At 38.8% G+C, this 16,075-nt stretch overlaps 1 protein-coding gene across 1 annotated transcript; it reads right to left on the bottom strand.

The window, feature by feature from the left end:
- Window positions 1-235: 235 nt before the first annotated feature.
- LOC127801341 (protein ALTERED PHOSPHATE STARVATION RESPONSE 1) lies at window positions 236-15,967 on the bottom strand. The gene is made up of 4 exons (XM_052336353.1): window positions 14,331-15,967; window positions 13,777-13,979; window positions 11,004-11,227; window positions 236-1,735 (listed from the first exon to the last, which is right to left on the bottom strand). Exons 1-4 carry the CDS (start codon window positions 15,649-15,651, stop codon window positions 979-981), a joined length of 2,505 nt encoding a protein of 834 aa, XP_052192313.1. The 5' UTR covers window positions 15,652-15,967; the 3' UTR covers window positions 236-978.
- Between the last annotated feature and the right edge of the window lie 108 nt (window positions 15,968-16,075).

Genomic DNA, 16,075 nt, shown 5'->3' with positions numbered 1-16,075 from the left:
CCAAACAAACTAACTAGATGCATACGGCAAGCAACCGTCTCTCCTTTACCCTGCTTCTCCTCCTCCTTCCCTTTCCCTCCCTCACGACTCCTCTACTATTAACACTTCCAGATATCCATCCTAATAAAAAATGGCATGTTCCCGACCAAACAAACATTTTGTCAAAAATTCATCATAATATATGTCCCAAAAAGGGGGAAAAAGAAAAAGGTAACGTATTTACAACAACAACAACAACAACAATAATAATAAGACTTTGAGATTATTAAAGAATATCCCTCTTAATGTAACCCTATTTTACAAAGGTTTAATTGATTGATTCATGGGCATATATACCGACCGTCACCTGAGTTGAGTAAACCAGCCAGCCACCGTGAGCATGCTAATATACAAAATTGAAGGAGACTTTGTTTTGTTTCTCCCCAAGGTCCGACTGGGCCACAAGCCCAAGATGCCTGCCCCACAGCACTTGCACTTCCCCAATCCAGAGTAGAGCCAAATCACCCACCAATAAAGATGGCCCACGACAAAGCAAATCTACGTCGTGCTTCCCTAAGCAATCAGTGAGTAAAACCGCCCTTAAAGAATGCCGCGGCTGCGGCTGCGGCTGCGGCTGCTGGGTGTTTGACGCAGATTAAGCAAAGCATTGTACCCCACCTGGCAGGCCACTACAGAATGCTTCTGAATCCCCACGACGCATCACAGAATGATTTATAATTATCGGGGCAACTTCGTGAAGATGCGTCTTCAAACATTTCTTGCTGCTTCTCTTTGGTACTTGAACAACAAAATGCAGATTTAGCCCTCAAAAATTAAAATTCCATTTACAGAATGCCATTTCTCCAACGCCAGCAGCATTGACTCATGGAGCAAACATATCCAACAACAGCACTCTTCCAAAGCTTAGATCTCTCAACCCGGCTGCATGCATGCTGCAAGCAGTCCCAATCAAACAGTTTTGATTTACAGTTAAACATGCTATGAAATTTTCTCTTCATCTCTAGCAAGTCTATCCTGTCTATCCTCTTCAATCCGTTGCAACAACTCCTCATATGCTTTCAAGGAGTTAGCTGTGTACCTCTCCATGGCCTCAAAGATATGTTGCAGACCCACCTGCAGACTACGAGTTTTATTGGTGTCACTCTGATATACAGCATGTCCATTTACTGGAAGAGCTTTGCCATCCCCGGAGACCAGAATCAGCCTTTTGTCTAATGCCTGAACCTCCCTCTGTATCTTCTGGTCCTTCCTCTCCAACTTTTTCACTTCCCTCTCCCTGCCCCTGGTTGCCATCATCCTCTGACGCATTTCTACCTTATCCCGGTCCCACAGTTGAAGCACACTTGAGACAAAATCTCTCATAGAATCAAGAACTTCCCTCTCAGAAATTCTGTCCAATGCTTGCGACCACTGATTGCATATTATAAAAATAGGAGGAGCTCCAATTCTACTAGGAGAGAAAGGAACAGGTCCATCTGCCGTATCTTCGGGTTCATACAGGAGACATTTTATTAGCCACCTATTTAGTGCTTGGATGTAGCCCTTCTGAGCAGCAACCCAATTAGAGTATCTTTTCGTCCAGTCAAGAAGCTCATGCTCAAGCTGCGATGTGGCTTCAAGATGTCCAGCACGAAAGTGTTTGGAGGACACAATAGAATCTAACCGTTTAGCTTGTCCAATAGCTTGGAATTGATTGTGATGGCATTCAAGCATAGACTTCCACATTCTGCTTAAACTGTTCACAAGGAAAATCTACACACTTTAAATCATAAAACAACTATGTAGTACACAAAGATACACAAATAAGATTAGCAGTCTCATATAAATAAGGGTGAAACATAAAGAAGAGTAAAACCAAAGAGCATTTTATATTTCCAAAAGATGGGTCAACATTTTCTCCAGCACACAAAAAGACAAACCACAAAAACATTTAAAATATCGAAGAAGTGAAGCAGCAACTCTGGGTTTCAGGGAGGGAAGCCAAAACAAGTAAAATAAACCTAATAATCTTATCTAACACATCCAAGTACCGACATAGATAAAAAACAAGCACCAACCTATAAATACATAACCCACAGACAAAAAAGAAAAAAAACCATGAATATATAGTGCTTTTAATCATCGTCTTGACAAAGCCACGCAACCAGCCACAGAATACTCAATCATACACATGCATACAATGGAAGTGCCTACCTTGCTATCAAACAACCTCAAGTTAAAACTGTGTAGTTTCAGTCAATCAAGTTTAGGGGGAAAAATCCAGCACTACAGCCATACCCAGCTCTTTCGCCAGGACCAACGACGTTGCAATTATGTATGATGATTTAGATCCCTCCCTGCAGGATGCAACTCCAAATAACATTCTTTTCAAATGACCATTATATAGAATACTTGTCCAAGTTTATCATTCCCCTTTGGTATCAATGCAGTTACATAACAATCAGTGCAAGCTATTTTACATTGATTCATCTAAATTAGTTATGTTCTTATTCCCACCACAGTTGCTTTAACATAGGATATGGGATGTGCGAATAACATATTTACGTAAAAGCTCAATAAATAAGTTAAGTGGAAGGGTTTTCTACGGATATGTGTAAAGTAAAGTTGTATGTTAGTTTATAAACACAGATTGAAATTCAGTGGCACCATTATGTGCTTGGATATGGTGTATAGAAGAGTTCGTCGTAGGACACATCTAGACCAAGACCAGTACCTAAGCCCATGTAATGTAACATGGCCAGCGAGTCTCACAATTCAAAATAAACAACCATTCATTGCTGCAGTCACTAACTAGACACTATAGAAGGCAATAGTTGATTCAGGGGGCAGTGAGGACACCCAAATTGACTATCATGAGATCCTTATCTTCTAGTTGATGAAATCACAATCTTTTCCTTACCCCCCATTAGTGGTCAGAGTTCCCTTTATTTTGCAAATGCTTAAATTGATGACATTTACCACCTTCTCTTCCATAGCAATATAGCATACCCATCTAAAAACCAATGTTTCTCAGTTAGGGCTTCCTCAGACATAAAACATGTCTTATCAAAGATTTCTGCCTATTGCTAGTTCTAGCCATCCATTTAGCCACAATCAATTTAAAGTCAACACTATCAATGGTACATTCATCCCATGATTAATAAAAAGTTCTAAAAACATCATAAATTCAATAGACCTATAGAAAATTTGTTAGAATTTGTACAGTATTATGTGTCAATTGGCTGACTCTGGCTAACATACACAGCAGGTTGAATCATATTAATGATCCAGGAATGCAGAAGAAAAGTCAGAAATGCATAAAAAGAGAAAGCATTGGTTTGTGTTTGAACCATCAAACTGCATCCCACAGAGAGAGACTTTAAGCATGCCGCCAGGATTCTTCAATCAACTATTTTTTGTTGTGTTTTTGTCATCCCTCCAATAGAGATCATCTTAGTTTAGGAGGAAATGGAAGCTCAGAAGTGTAAAATCTTTCAAGCAAATGCACCCAACTGCCAACCACAATAAAACTAACAATATATCATCTGATATAATATTTTACAAAAATTTAAAACCTGATACAACTTTCCACAAGACATCTCTATTAACAGAAAATAATTTTGAATCATCATGGTTCCAAGTAGAATAGGTTGGTTTCAAAATATCAACTATAAGATGGAACACAACCATATCCAATTATTTTCATTCATCACTATCTCATGAAACTTTTCCATAGTAAAGATGATGTTAGAACTTTATCTCATTATTCCCTTGCTAGAGGGTGGTTGAGTTATGAGGGCATCGGGTGTAAAATTTGCCACATGGTTCTTTTGCATGGATTTTTATTGTAAATGTGACTTTGAGAAGTCAATTGGCAATATGAATGCTGTGCCATTGACCCTAATTTAGTTAAGATAAGGTCCAGTTAATGATGATGATGATGATGGTTCCAAGTTGAATAGCTTGTGATGCTAATGGAAAATATAGTAAATAGATCTAGGAGAAGTTTTATTGACAGTCCTAGTTAAATAGAATTAAACAACTAAATCTACATATGGAGTTGTTAAAAGCTATCAGGAGTAACATCAACACTAATAGCAAGTCCTTCACAATGAGATTCTCCAATTCCACAACAACTAGATTCAATCGAAGACCCAATTTGTCTTCACCATTAGAATCAATTAAATTTAACAGAGTTTCCAGCAAATCAAAACTCACTAAAAGTGACATTTATTTTCATATTCAATTGAAGCACAGGAAGATGTTGAACCTAAAATCAGTGTTATTAAAGGCGCGCCTTGATACCAGGCGCAAGCCTGGCGCCTAGAACCCGCCCAGGCGGGCGAGATCTGCCCAGGCACACCTGGGCGCATCCAAGCCCTCAGGCGCAGCCTTGGGCTTAGGCGCCCAAGGCTGCACCTAGTTTGTTTTAATTGAATTTCAGTTTAATTTAGTTTAATTTTAGTATTTCTTGCAATATTTTAATCAAATCTAATCTTATTTCAAATTATACCTAAATAAAAGAAAACAATATATTCTGAAAAGCTGAATTCAAAGAGACTTAAAACAGAAGAAATCCCAAAAGTCTGCTGCTGTCCTCTCCTCTCCCTTCTATTCTATTCTCGACTATTCCTCTCCACGGCAGTCACGGCACAACTCCAAGACAACCAGAACTCCTCCCCCCTTCTCGGCTTTCCTCTCCCTCTTCAAACGGACGGCTGCAACGGCACAGCCCTCCCTTCTCGCTCGGCTCTCCTCTCCCTCTTCAAACGAACAACACCCTTCTTGGCTCTCCTCTCCCTCTTCAAACGGACAACACCCTTCACGGCTATTCTTGCCCTCTTCAAACGGACAACACAGCTATAGCTGCTACCGAACTTATCTCCCTTCTTGACTCTACTCTCTCTTCTTCAAACGGACAGCTGACAGCATAGCTATTAGCTACTAGCAGCTAGCCTACTGCATCATCTCCCTTCTCAGCATAGCTATTAGCAACGAGAAACAACAAACATCAAACAAAGGAAACAACAAACGGTTTCCAGGTATGTTCATTGTTGTCTCCTCTCTTTATTTATTTTCTAGTTTCAAGTTACAAGTTTCAACACAAAGGGCAGCAAGCCAGCTGCCAGCTACTGCTGATTTCTTATTGTTATTGGATATTTATTTGTTCTTGGAGGAGTTATTTTATTACTCTTAAGTTCCTAACAGTTTATTACTATTCTATAAATAGAATAGTGGTCAAAAGCTCTTAGTAGCATGAATTGCATGGCTCCAATGACCCTTAGGCCTTAGCAATTCTGCCAGTTCAATACTGTTCATAAATAGAACAGTGGTCAACGTCAACTGCATCAGCACTCAGCCCCATGAGCTGCAATGACAAATGACCCTTTGCGGTATTTTTTTTTTCCTTAAGATGGTCTTTAGAGTGAGTGGTATTGTTGTTGACATGTTGTGTATCTTTCAGGAATCAAAAATTTAAAATGACATCCAACACTATTGATCCTAATCCTGATAGTAGATCTGCTGGTAGAAGAAAAGATCCAGCATGGAAATATCATAGTTTGGTAAATCCCAATGACCTTAACACTTTCAAATGTAATTTTTGTGGGAAATTAACCAAAGGAGGTGTATACCGAGCCAAACAGCACCTTGCTGGAGGTTATAGGAATGCTGAAATTTGTTCAAAATGTCCTCCTCATGTTAGAGACGAAATTATAGAGTTTATGTCAAAAAAGAAAGGGAAGAATGACTTTGATGATATGCCAGATTTTGATGATATAGACACACTAGGAGATGATGTTGATGATGAAATGGACGTAGGGGCCTTCCAAAACGGTGGTAAAAGGCCTATGCAAGGACAAGCATCATCTATGCAACAAAAAAAACAAAGGCAACAGCAAAGAGGGCCTCTTGATTTGTTTTTATCTGCTAAACCTAAAGTGAGTAATCAAAAGGATGCAAAAGGAAAGCAAACTACAATAGAAAGTCATGTCAATAAAGAGTTGAGAGAGAATGCATGTGTTTGGTTTAGTAGATGGATGTATGAAGCTGGTATACCATTTAATGCAGTCAATTACCCTAGTTTTAAGCCAATGATGGAGGCTGTTGGGCGAGCTGGTCCGGGAATGAAACCCCCAAGTTTTCATGAGGTTAGAGTACCTTATCTTAAGAAGGAGGTGGAACACACAAAAGAAATTATGAAGAGTCATAGGGAGGAATGGGCAAGATATGGATGTACAATCATGTGTGATGGTTGGAAGGATAAGCGAGATAGGTCTTTACTCAACTTTTTGGTAAATAGTCCGAAGGGGAGTGTGTTTATTGAATCTATTGATACATCTTCCTATGCTAAAGATGGAATGAAACTTTACCAATTGCTTGACCGATTTGTGGAGGAGATAGGAGAAGCAAATGTTGTTCAAGTTGTAACTGATAATGCTTCAGCGAATGTTCTAGCTGGTAAGTTTTACTTTTACTAATTTATTTTTTTCTTTTTAACTTTTATTGAAATTAATGACTATTTTTTTCCTTGAATTAATGTCTTGCAGGAGAGTTCTTAATGACTAAGCACAAGAATTTGTATTGGACGCCGTGTGCTGCCATTGTTTGGACTTGATGTTGGAGGACATTTTAAAATTCCTAGACTTAAGAGCACATTTCAGAAGGCATGTTCAGTCAATAGGTACCTATATAGCTCTGCACAAGTATTAAATATGATGAGATCATTTACACAAAAAAGAGAGATGCTAAGACCTGGAAAAACAAGGTTTGCCACAGCTTTCCTCACCCTTTCAAGATTTCATAAACAAAAAGCTAATTTGAGAAAGATGTTCACTTCAGAAGAGTGGACTAACTCTAGATTTGCAAAGGAAACACGAAGTAAGCAAGCAGCTCAAACAGTGCTCCAGGAATCATTTTGGAAAAATATTCTTTTTGCTCTCAAGGTGTCTGGGCCTCTTGTCAAGGTGCTTAGAGTAGTGGATAATGAGGACAAAGGCATATTTATGAGGCTATGGATAGGGCAAAAGAAGCCATTGCAAAATCTTTTGATGATGAGAGCAAATACGAGAAAATATTTGAAATCATTGATGAGAGATGGAATGTTCAGTTGCATCATCCTTTACATGCAGCTGGATATTATTTGAATCCAGCAAATTTTTACTCAAATGAAAGTATTAGAGAAGACAACGAGGTTATTGAAGGGTTGTATGCTTGCATAGAGAGGCTGGTTCCCACCGCAGAAGTGCAAGACAAACTTTCGAAGGAGTTGAGCTTTTATAAGAATTCTGAAGGGTTATTTGGCAAACAAATATGTATTAGAGGAAGGAATCAATTATCACCAGGTAACACGGTTTTCTAAATTATCTAATTTAGATTAGAATTAGATCAATAATCTATATTTTTAATTGCTAATTTGTATGTGTTTTTCTCAGTTGAATGGTGGTCTCAATTTGGCACTGGAACCCCTAATTTGCAAAAGTTTGCCATGAAGATTTGTAGTCTCACTTGTAGCTCTTCAGATTGTGAAAGAAATTGGAGTATCTTTGAGCATGTAAGCATTTCAATCTTATTAGTAATATTAAGTATTAACTAGATGATTTCTTATATCTTTTAACTTACTAATTCTAATTTAATTATTATGGCAGCTTCATAACAAAAAGAGAAACCGATTGGAGCAACGACGTCTTAATGATTTGGTATTTGTGAAGTATAATAGAGCTTTGAGACGTCGCTTCAATTTACGTAAATCAATAGATCCCATTTCCTTGGATGAAATTGATGAAAGTAATGAGTGGTTGCTTGGGACAATTGACCAACTTGATGATTCAGATAATGAACTTGTACATGAGGGCGATGATTTAACATGGGCTGATGTTTCTAGAGCTTCTGGTGTTGAAAAAGCTCACTATGCAACTAGATCAAATGCTCCAACTCTAAATTTGACAAAGAGTAGAAGAAGGGCTACTTCTACTTCAAATGCTCCAATTGAACCTGATGAAGATGAAGAGGAAGAGAGATATGATGTGGAAGAAGAGGATATTGGAGATGATGTTTCTGATGATGGGAATATGGAAATGTTAGATCTTGATGTTGACAATGAGGATGATTTTTAGATTATCTAATCTTAATTAGGATTTAAGATCTACAAACCTCTTTTGGATTTAATCTAATTTTAGTTAAAGACTTTCCTTACAAATTTTTTGAACTTCCGTGATACTTATATTTTGGTTGCTGAAATATGTTTGGATTTGTTGTGCTGGAATTCACAGGTATGTAACTTGTTTTAATATTTATTTCTCTTAGTAGTTAGCATATGTTGAATTTTTTATTTTTTTTATAACATACTTGTTAAAATATTATTAGAAGTTAGGACTTATTTTATACCTTTTTCTTTAACTAGGACATATATTTTTATTTTATTTTATTTTTATTAATTTGCGCCTAGTTCCACCAGGCTCATGCCTTGCCTTACGCCTTGCGCCTCAGGCTCCAAGACCCTTGTGCGCCTTAGTGCGCCTTGCGCCTTTAATAACACTGCCTAAAATACTAAAACACATTTACAAAAAGAAATTGGGTTGCATGCTTTTGAAAAGACAAGAATATGGAGTCCCAAGTTGACCAACAAGTGTGAGAATGCTTCAGCAGTGAGCATGTAAGAGGTTTTCCAGGAAACATGTGATAAGGTTGGACCAACATCAAGTGTCAAAACAAATAATGCCTTCTTGTGGCTGTAACTGTACAAATTTCATAATTTAATTACCAAGAGTAAAAAAGGATCTTCCAGAAAATGTTGCCTAGTAAAAAACAGTGCAGCACAAAGAGGAATAGGCTTACAAAGAAAAGTCATGATTATAGGCTGCTAGCATACAAAATTCCATTTATTCATGCCAATCGCAAATGCAGCATAGGCAGACATCAATAGTTCCAACCCTAAACCAACGGGAAAAGGAAATGGAGCACCTTAACAGCAAAAGGTTATAGAAGATCTAAGTCCAGTATTTCTAGTATTGATGCCAACATTTCACATGCCCATTATCCCCTCCAACCAAAGGCATAATAATGTTATTAGTTTGTATGCATGCTACCAAAGCCAGTGGTACCAGAATGCCTCGTCATGAGCAGCTTGTTCCAGATGCAGTTTAGCATGAAGACTATACAAGAATAATACTAATTCCAACCAAAATTATCAATTGAGTTTCAAGGCAATACACACAACATAAGCTATAAATGTTTTTCAGAAAAAAATATGCATATAACAGAAGCAATAAATATGTGCCTTCTAAGGTCCATACCAATTTTTCAGAAAGAAAACAGTCTCATCAAATATATATGATTAAAATATAAATCTGATGTGCTCACTACTGAAGAAGGGTTTAAAAGGCCACAAGATCTGAAATCTAGACTGCTTGGTGTTACTCGTGGAGAAAAAAAAAAGAAGCCAAATAACTTGAAGAATATTGCTACATGTTACATAAAGGGCCATTTCATGTTACAATTACCAAGCAATATTTTATTTTCACACCAAAATGAATCCAACATAAACAAGACAGGTTGTCAGTGCGTTACAAACAAAAGTTATGTTATATTGTATAAATGATAATGTTTGGCTATTACATTATTATTTTTTTAAAAGCAGTAACACCATATTCTCAAACAGTTCTCATTCATAATTTCATTAGGCCAACTTATAATGCATCTACTGCTGTACCTTTTTCCTTACAATATACATTTAGCTTCAAATGTGAATGGACCCAAAAAGAAATGGCACCAGAAAAAGATAACATATAATAAAGTAAGAGATATCAGTGTTATTAAAGGCGTGCGTATAGGCTCAAGGCGCACCTTGGGCGCCTGAAAGCCTTCCAGGCAGGTGCAGACCAAAAGGTGCGCCTAAGGCGCGCCTCAGCCCAAGGCGCCTTAGGCAAAGGCGAGCGCCTTGGGTTTTTTTAGCTGTTTTCCAAGCTTTTTATTTCACTGTTTGTTACTTTATTTAATTTTTTACTGTTTAGGGTTTAAATTTATTGTTTCAACTACAAATTTGACAATAAATAAAAATGCTACTACTTCAAATGCTCCAATTGAATTTGAACTAGATGAAGATAGATAGGAAGAATTGAACAAATTCAAGGCATGTAATAACAAAATGCAACATTCAATCACCAAAACAAAGAAAGATGCAAATTCAAGTCTAGCATATTACCTACCAAAAAAATGTATGAAACTATCATCACACTACTAAACCATAGAAATCATCCAACAAGAGTAGATGATGTGGAAGAAGATATTAGAGATAATGCTTCTAATGATAAAAATGTAGAAATGTTTGGTCTTTAGAGTGATTTTTTTTATAACATGCTTGTTAAAATATTATTAGAAGTTATGACCTATTTTATGTCTTTTTCTTCAACTATATTTTCATTTTTTTTATTTTTTTATTAACTTGCGCCTAATTCCACCAGGCTCGCACCTCGCCTTGCGCCTTTAATAACACTGAGAGATATTAGGAGAGGACTGCACAAAGACAGTCAATACAAATGTTCATGATGCTGAGTTACTAGCATAACATGAGATTTTATTTTCTAATGTTTGGTTATTACAAAGCAAGAGTTTCATCTGCTAGAAAGGAGTCTTCCACAGCCATTTGCTGACTCCAGATTGCCTATAAAAGTATGAACAGTCACTATTCCAAACATATGTTTGTTCTTGTTCATTTAGAGTAAAAAGATGTAAACATTGGCAGCAGAAAGGGAAAACTAACGTCACCTAGAACCAATGACAATGAGAAAAAAAAAAAAAAATGAAAGAAAGAAAGAAGCATTACATTCCAAAGCAACCAAAAGGAAAAAGAAATTAAAAAAAATAGAATCGGGGAAAGATAACAACCAAGCAAATAAAAACACGTTAAGGTTAGCACCTAAATTCTACAATGCTTGATGGCCATTCAAAAATGTTATTCTTCAAGGTAGCAAGAAAAATGCAGACTGGTTGCAAAGAGCTCAAAGGCAACTCATAGGATCACATACCCTCTAATGAAGTCATTCAACTGTGGCCACAACTCTTCATCTCTCAATTTATTTATCTTCACAGAAATCTTATCAACAACCTGAATTGCAATTCTTATTTTTGTGGAAAGACTCCTCACTAGAGTTCTTGTTGCATCAATTTTATGAGCCTCAGCACCTTTTTCATCCAAATGCTTTAGCTTCTGGGACTTCCTTTCATGCATTACCCTCATTTTCTCCTCAACCTGCAAAAGCAGAAAAACATTAAGCAATACTAAAGAAGCAAAAATGATGTGCTTTAATGCATCTACAAGCTTCAAACCTTCGTGTGCTTGGGAGATTTATCTAGCTCATAAATATGAACAGGATTATTCAGATATAACTATTATCTTGGGCATTATGCATCCAACAGATACAGTACTTTTTATATAAGCACATACTTATAGATCAGTGCAGATAACTGGACTTGCAAGACCAGGCTACTGGCAGTGGGCTATAGCTATGGATGACTGGCCCTTTCAATGCAGGATGGACTGCATCCTAACAATTGGGTTTGCACATTATTTCCATTAATTTTTGTTCATTACCACATAAATGTGATGCATCTCTACAAGTATTCAAACAGAGTGTACATATAAAGATGCTTAGTTGGAGTAGATCTCCTTGCTCTTGAAATAAGTAAATGCTTATCAAAACCAAAGGTCCAACCAGATTGACATATTCCCAAATCACATGCAAATGCCAAGCACCCATCTGGCCTATCAGAACATGCTTCTAGGCCAGTACAGATGGTTGGACGTCTTTCTTGAAATAAATAAATTCTTTTCATGACAAGAAGTCTGACTAGGTTTACCCATGTCCAAAATTCTAAATTACACATGAACTCCAAAAGATTCCGTGTTGCAGATGTCTGGCCCTGCCAAACCAGTCTACTGGGGAGAGTGGCCTGTGCAACTAAGGTTAGCTGATCATGCCAATGCAGGGTGTTGAAAGGAGAGGACTGCATGGGGTACTAATAGTGAGCTTATGCATTATTTCCATGAACTGCCATTCTTTATCATATACATGTAAACTCAAAACACTAGTCTGGAACAAAATTACTCAAATGAAAAACTAGCAATACACAATCACACATACATGTTAGAACGGATGATGGAACATCTCCCCCAGTCAAAGGAGTTATAAATTATTTTTAGATGAAACTATAATTTGCCATGTAGTTTTGGCCATATGGCCAGGTAACAGTGAACAAACACTGCCATGGTTTTAGAGACTAGTGTACTAAAGACAAATGTTCCCAGACCATATCATCCATGAAACTATTTGCACATGCCCATATGTGAATTTCCATAACCTAAGTTCCTATGAGAAGGATTTTCAAAAACAAAAAAATGGAAAACTAGGAGAACATATATGCGGATCTGTGTATAAGAAATAGGCTCATGAATTGGAAGAACATATATAGTCCATGTGCATGCATTATTATAAACAGGTTAATTTTCACCAACAACAAGTGTCCGTTTCACACATCAGTCAAGAATGTGTATATTATAATTGCTAAACCAATTTCAAGTGATGTAATTTTTCAGCTGGACCACAGAGCAAAAGCATAATTACCCCTTGATTTATTTGTCAAAAAAAAAAAAAACAATAGTCACATTGTCATTTCAAATAAAAGCCAACTCACAACTGACCTAGCAAAAATCTAAGCATATCTTCATTGTATTAAACCTATTGCATTCTCAATAGCTTGCTCACCAGCTAGTGACATAATTTTCAGCAGATGAAGTGGTGTCAAGTGTCAACTGAACTTCCCTTTTTTCCCTTTTCAGTGTGTATGTGTTGGTTCGAGGAAAAACAAGCCTTGATAACAACAGTAAGGTTGCTCTTTTTTTACTAGAGTGTTACAGGTTTGGGTTGTGGAAATAGACCCTATCTAAGTAGAATTAAGGTTGCATACAAAAAAAAAAAGACCTCCCAGTCCTTCACGCAAGGAGTCTTGTGCACTAAGTACAACTTTGTGTATGTTTGGTTGCTAAGGTGGAGTTCATCAAATCCCTTCAGAGACACAAAACAAACGCAAAGCTCGACAATTTTCCCTTCTTGTACAAATTGTCAAAGATAATGTAAAATGCTTGGATGTAAAACCCAACTATGCATGCACATAAAACAAAGAACAAAACAAAACGAAAGAAAAAATACTCAAGCCCTTAACCATATCATATGGATTCTGAATTTTCTATAAACATGAATTAACAATGTACATCAATATATGGTGTTAGATAGCACAACATCATCAAAGGATCACATTCTCATCAGTACACATTCATATGTACAGATATAATGTATATGCAACATTATAGCCCTAATACATTGTTCATAGATAAACACATATTATGCATGTAAATGCCTCATCACTTTCTAGCACCCGCCACACTGAAGTGGAAGCTATATCCGTGTGAAACTTTCAGTAATTAATTTCAGTAGCAAGAAAGTGCTAACCACTGAACCATTTCAAAACTCGAGGACATTGGATAGAAGAATAGCCTTTTACAGCAACTTCAAGCCTAGATAAAGGAACAGTGTTTTGTAAGGTAGCCAACAGGCAAGGTAAAAGTTCTTGGAATAAACAACAGAATTCTAGACAAATAAGTGGCAAGCTAGAATTTATGTAGCTGACGACACCTAACAGGATTCAGGCTTGCCACGTTGTTTTATGCTGTGTAGGCCTTAAAAAGGCTAAACTTGAGGCCACTAGATATGAAGAAATTAATTAGAAAAATCAGCAACATACCTTAACTTCTTCATGTAGTTTCTTCTCCCAGAGGAACAGCTTCTGCAATGTAGAAGAAAGACCCCCTGACCTTATCCCCACATCATCATCAACCCCTGTGTCACCTTTGTCAGCAGAGGATGACCCAGCATTTTCAGAAGTGGAAGGCTGCGATGATATTATTGGTCGTGAAGAGGCAACTACATGCAACATCTTCGAAGAAGCTAGTCCAAGGAGATCCATAAAGTTGAATGTTAAGAAAAAATCAAAAGTAACCCAAGTTACTTATAAATAAAATTTGAAGAAAACAAAAGAAGTGCCACTCAATCAAAATGAGCTTTACAAGTAGGCAAAGAACTGTAGAAAATGTGTTTTCACGGATCCAAGATCCAAGTGTTCAAGATTTCAATTCCACCACCAAGGAAAGGATATCTCGTTGGTCAGGATATGAAAGATGAACCAGGGAACCAAAAAAGAATCGTAATTGCAGAGGAGGAGAGAAAGGAGAACAAAATCTAACCAGCCACATTATTTTAACTGTTAAGAAATATTTACTCAAATACATCGTCTTTTACCTTGATAGGCAGCATTTTTCTTGTATGGAAACTTTCCAACCTCAAGCATCTTCGCAAGCTCATTCCCAGCCTCCGAAGCTCGCTCGAACTGAGCCTGAATTTCCCTCAGAACGTCAGAATCGGCCCGAGCCTTGAAAGCAGACGCATTGCTGCGATCTCCTGGTCTCTCCTCCTTATCAACAACTTTCTTGTCCACCACATGCACCTCATATTCAACCGGATCATTTTCAGCTGGAACACTCGGCGGCCTAGTATGGTAATCAGAATCATTTTCCCTGTCATCCTGGTCCTCCGCCACCCCCTTGGAATAATTTTTCCCTCCACCGCCGCCGCCTCCGCCATCGACAAACTTGTGGTTCCCGTACACTTCCTTCACCACTTCTTGCAAATCCTCGTCTTCCAAGTCAGGAATCCCCTCCTCTTCTCTCACCTCCCTTGAATCACGACTTGGCGTGTAAGGAGGATAATAATTGTCAGAACTCGCAAAGGGGTACAAGAAATCCCAAGCCGAGCCACCCGAGGGAGGAGGCGGCGGAGGCGGAGGCGCTTTCGAAGTCGACGCCTCTGATGTCGATGAAGCAGGCCCCCCCTGAGGCGGTGGATAAGGCAAGCCGTACGACCCCGGCGGCGAACCGAAGAAACCGTTGATCCCGCCTCCGTATCCCGGATAACCGTAGTTCGAATGGGAATTAGGGTTTTGATTCGCGTAAGGATAAGGATAATAGGAAGACGAAGAAGAAGATTCGCCCATATGTGCAATCTTTGGGCTCATAGGCTGTTTCACGAACGACACGGAGCTAGTCGGTTGATTCTTCATGTAATTGACGTTCATGTTCGTATTCATAAACCCTCCTCCGGGGTACGCGCCAAGGGGTTCGTGATCGGGATAATTGATCTGACCGTAAGGATGCAGAGGCGAAGCGTCGCCGGAGTGATGGTGAAGAGGAGAGTCGGAAACCGAATCGTCGGAATCGGAATCAGAGTGGAACTGGAGATGGGAGCCGGAGTTGGAGTTGGAGCCGGAGTGATGAATAGCCCGCCCCTTCTGAGGGGGAGAAGCGTAGGATTGGGGATCGGCCTTTCCCTGAGGCGGCAGATTGAGGACAGGGGAGGGGAGGCCTCCGCCGCCGCCGGCGTTATCCAGATCGTAGAGGAAGAAGTCGGGCAAGGAGCGGCCGACGGTCTTGAGAGACTCCAAGTAGGCGAAGTGAGCTTCGGCAAAGGCGTAGCGGAAGTGGATGGCTTCATCGAGAGCGGCGCACCGCTCCCGGCAGAGGGCCACCGCCGGCAGGTCGTCGAGCTTAGAGCTGGCGCAGCCCATCCTTTCCTTATTAATAATAATAATAGTAATAATAACAGAAACAGAATTAATCAAAAGAAAAATAGAAGAGAGAGAGAGAGAGAGAGAGAGAGGTGGGTGTTACAGAGTGAAAGGAGATAATGAGGGAGAGGCTGAAACAAAGATGGCAGTTAACTTAGAGAGAGAGAGAGAGAGAGAGAGAGAGAGAGAAGGACAGAAAGGGAATCTTGCCAGCGGAGAGTGTGTCGTCGGTTTGTATGGAGGGGCTGGCGGTGGTGGCATCGTCGGTGTGTGTTGTATCTATATGTGAATGTGTGTATATGCATCATGCAGGAGCATGATATGTTCCGTATGTATGTATGCACGTACGTAGAGTGTAGAGTGGCTGCCACTACTAGTGTAGTGGGGCGAGCCTCTCTCGCTCGCTCGCCCCACTTTTCCTCCC

The sequence above is a fragment of the Diospyros lotus genome, chromosome 5 (genome assembly GCF_014633365.1).
Source record: "Diospyros lotus cultivar Yz01 chromosome 5, ASM1463336v1, whole genome shotgun sequence".
In the NCBI taxonomy this organism is placed as follows: domain Eukaryota; kingdom Viridiplantae; phylum Streptophyta; class Magnoliopsida; order Ericales; family Ebenaceae; genus Diospyros; species Diospyros lotus.
Note: the sequence above shows the minus strand (reverse complement) of the source record. Positions and strands in the feature narration are given on the sequence as shown.

Bases quoted from the DNA above. Each gene is read 5' to 3' on its own strand.
- LOC127801341 (XM_052336353.1), bottom strand. From the start codon at position 15,651: ATGGGCTGCGCCAGCTCTAAGCTCGACGACCTGCCGGCGGTGGCCCTC. The intron at 11,228-13,776 runs GTATGTTGCTGA...CTGCTTTTGCAG, and splicing joins AACTACATGAAGAAGTTAAG to GTTGAGGAGAAAATGAGGGT. The intron at 1,736-11,003 runs GTATGTGATCCT...CCTTGTGAACAG, and splicing joins TTGAATGACTTCATTAGAGG to TTTAAGCAGAATGTGGAAGT.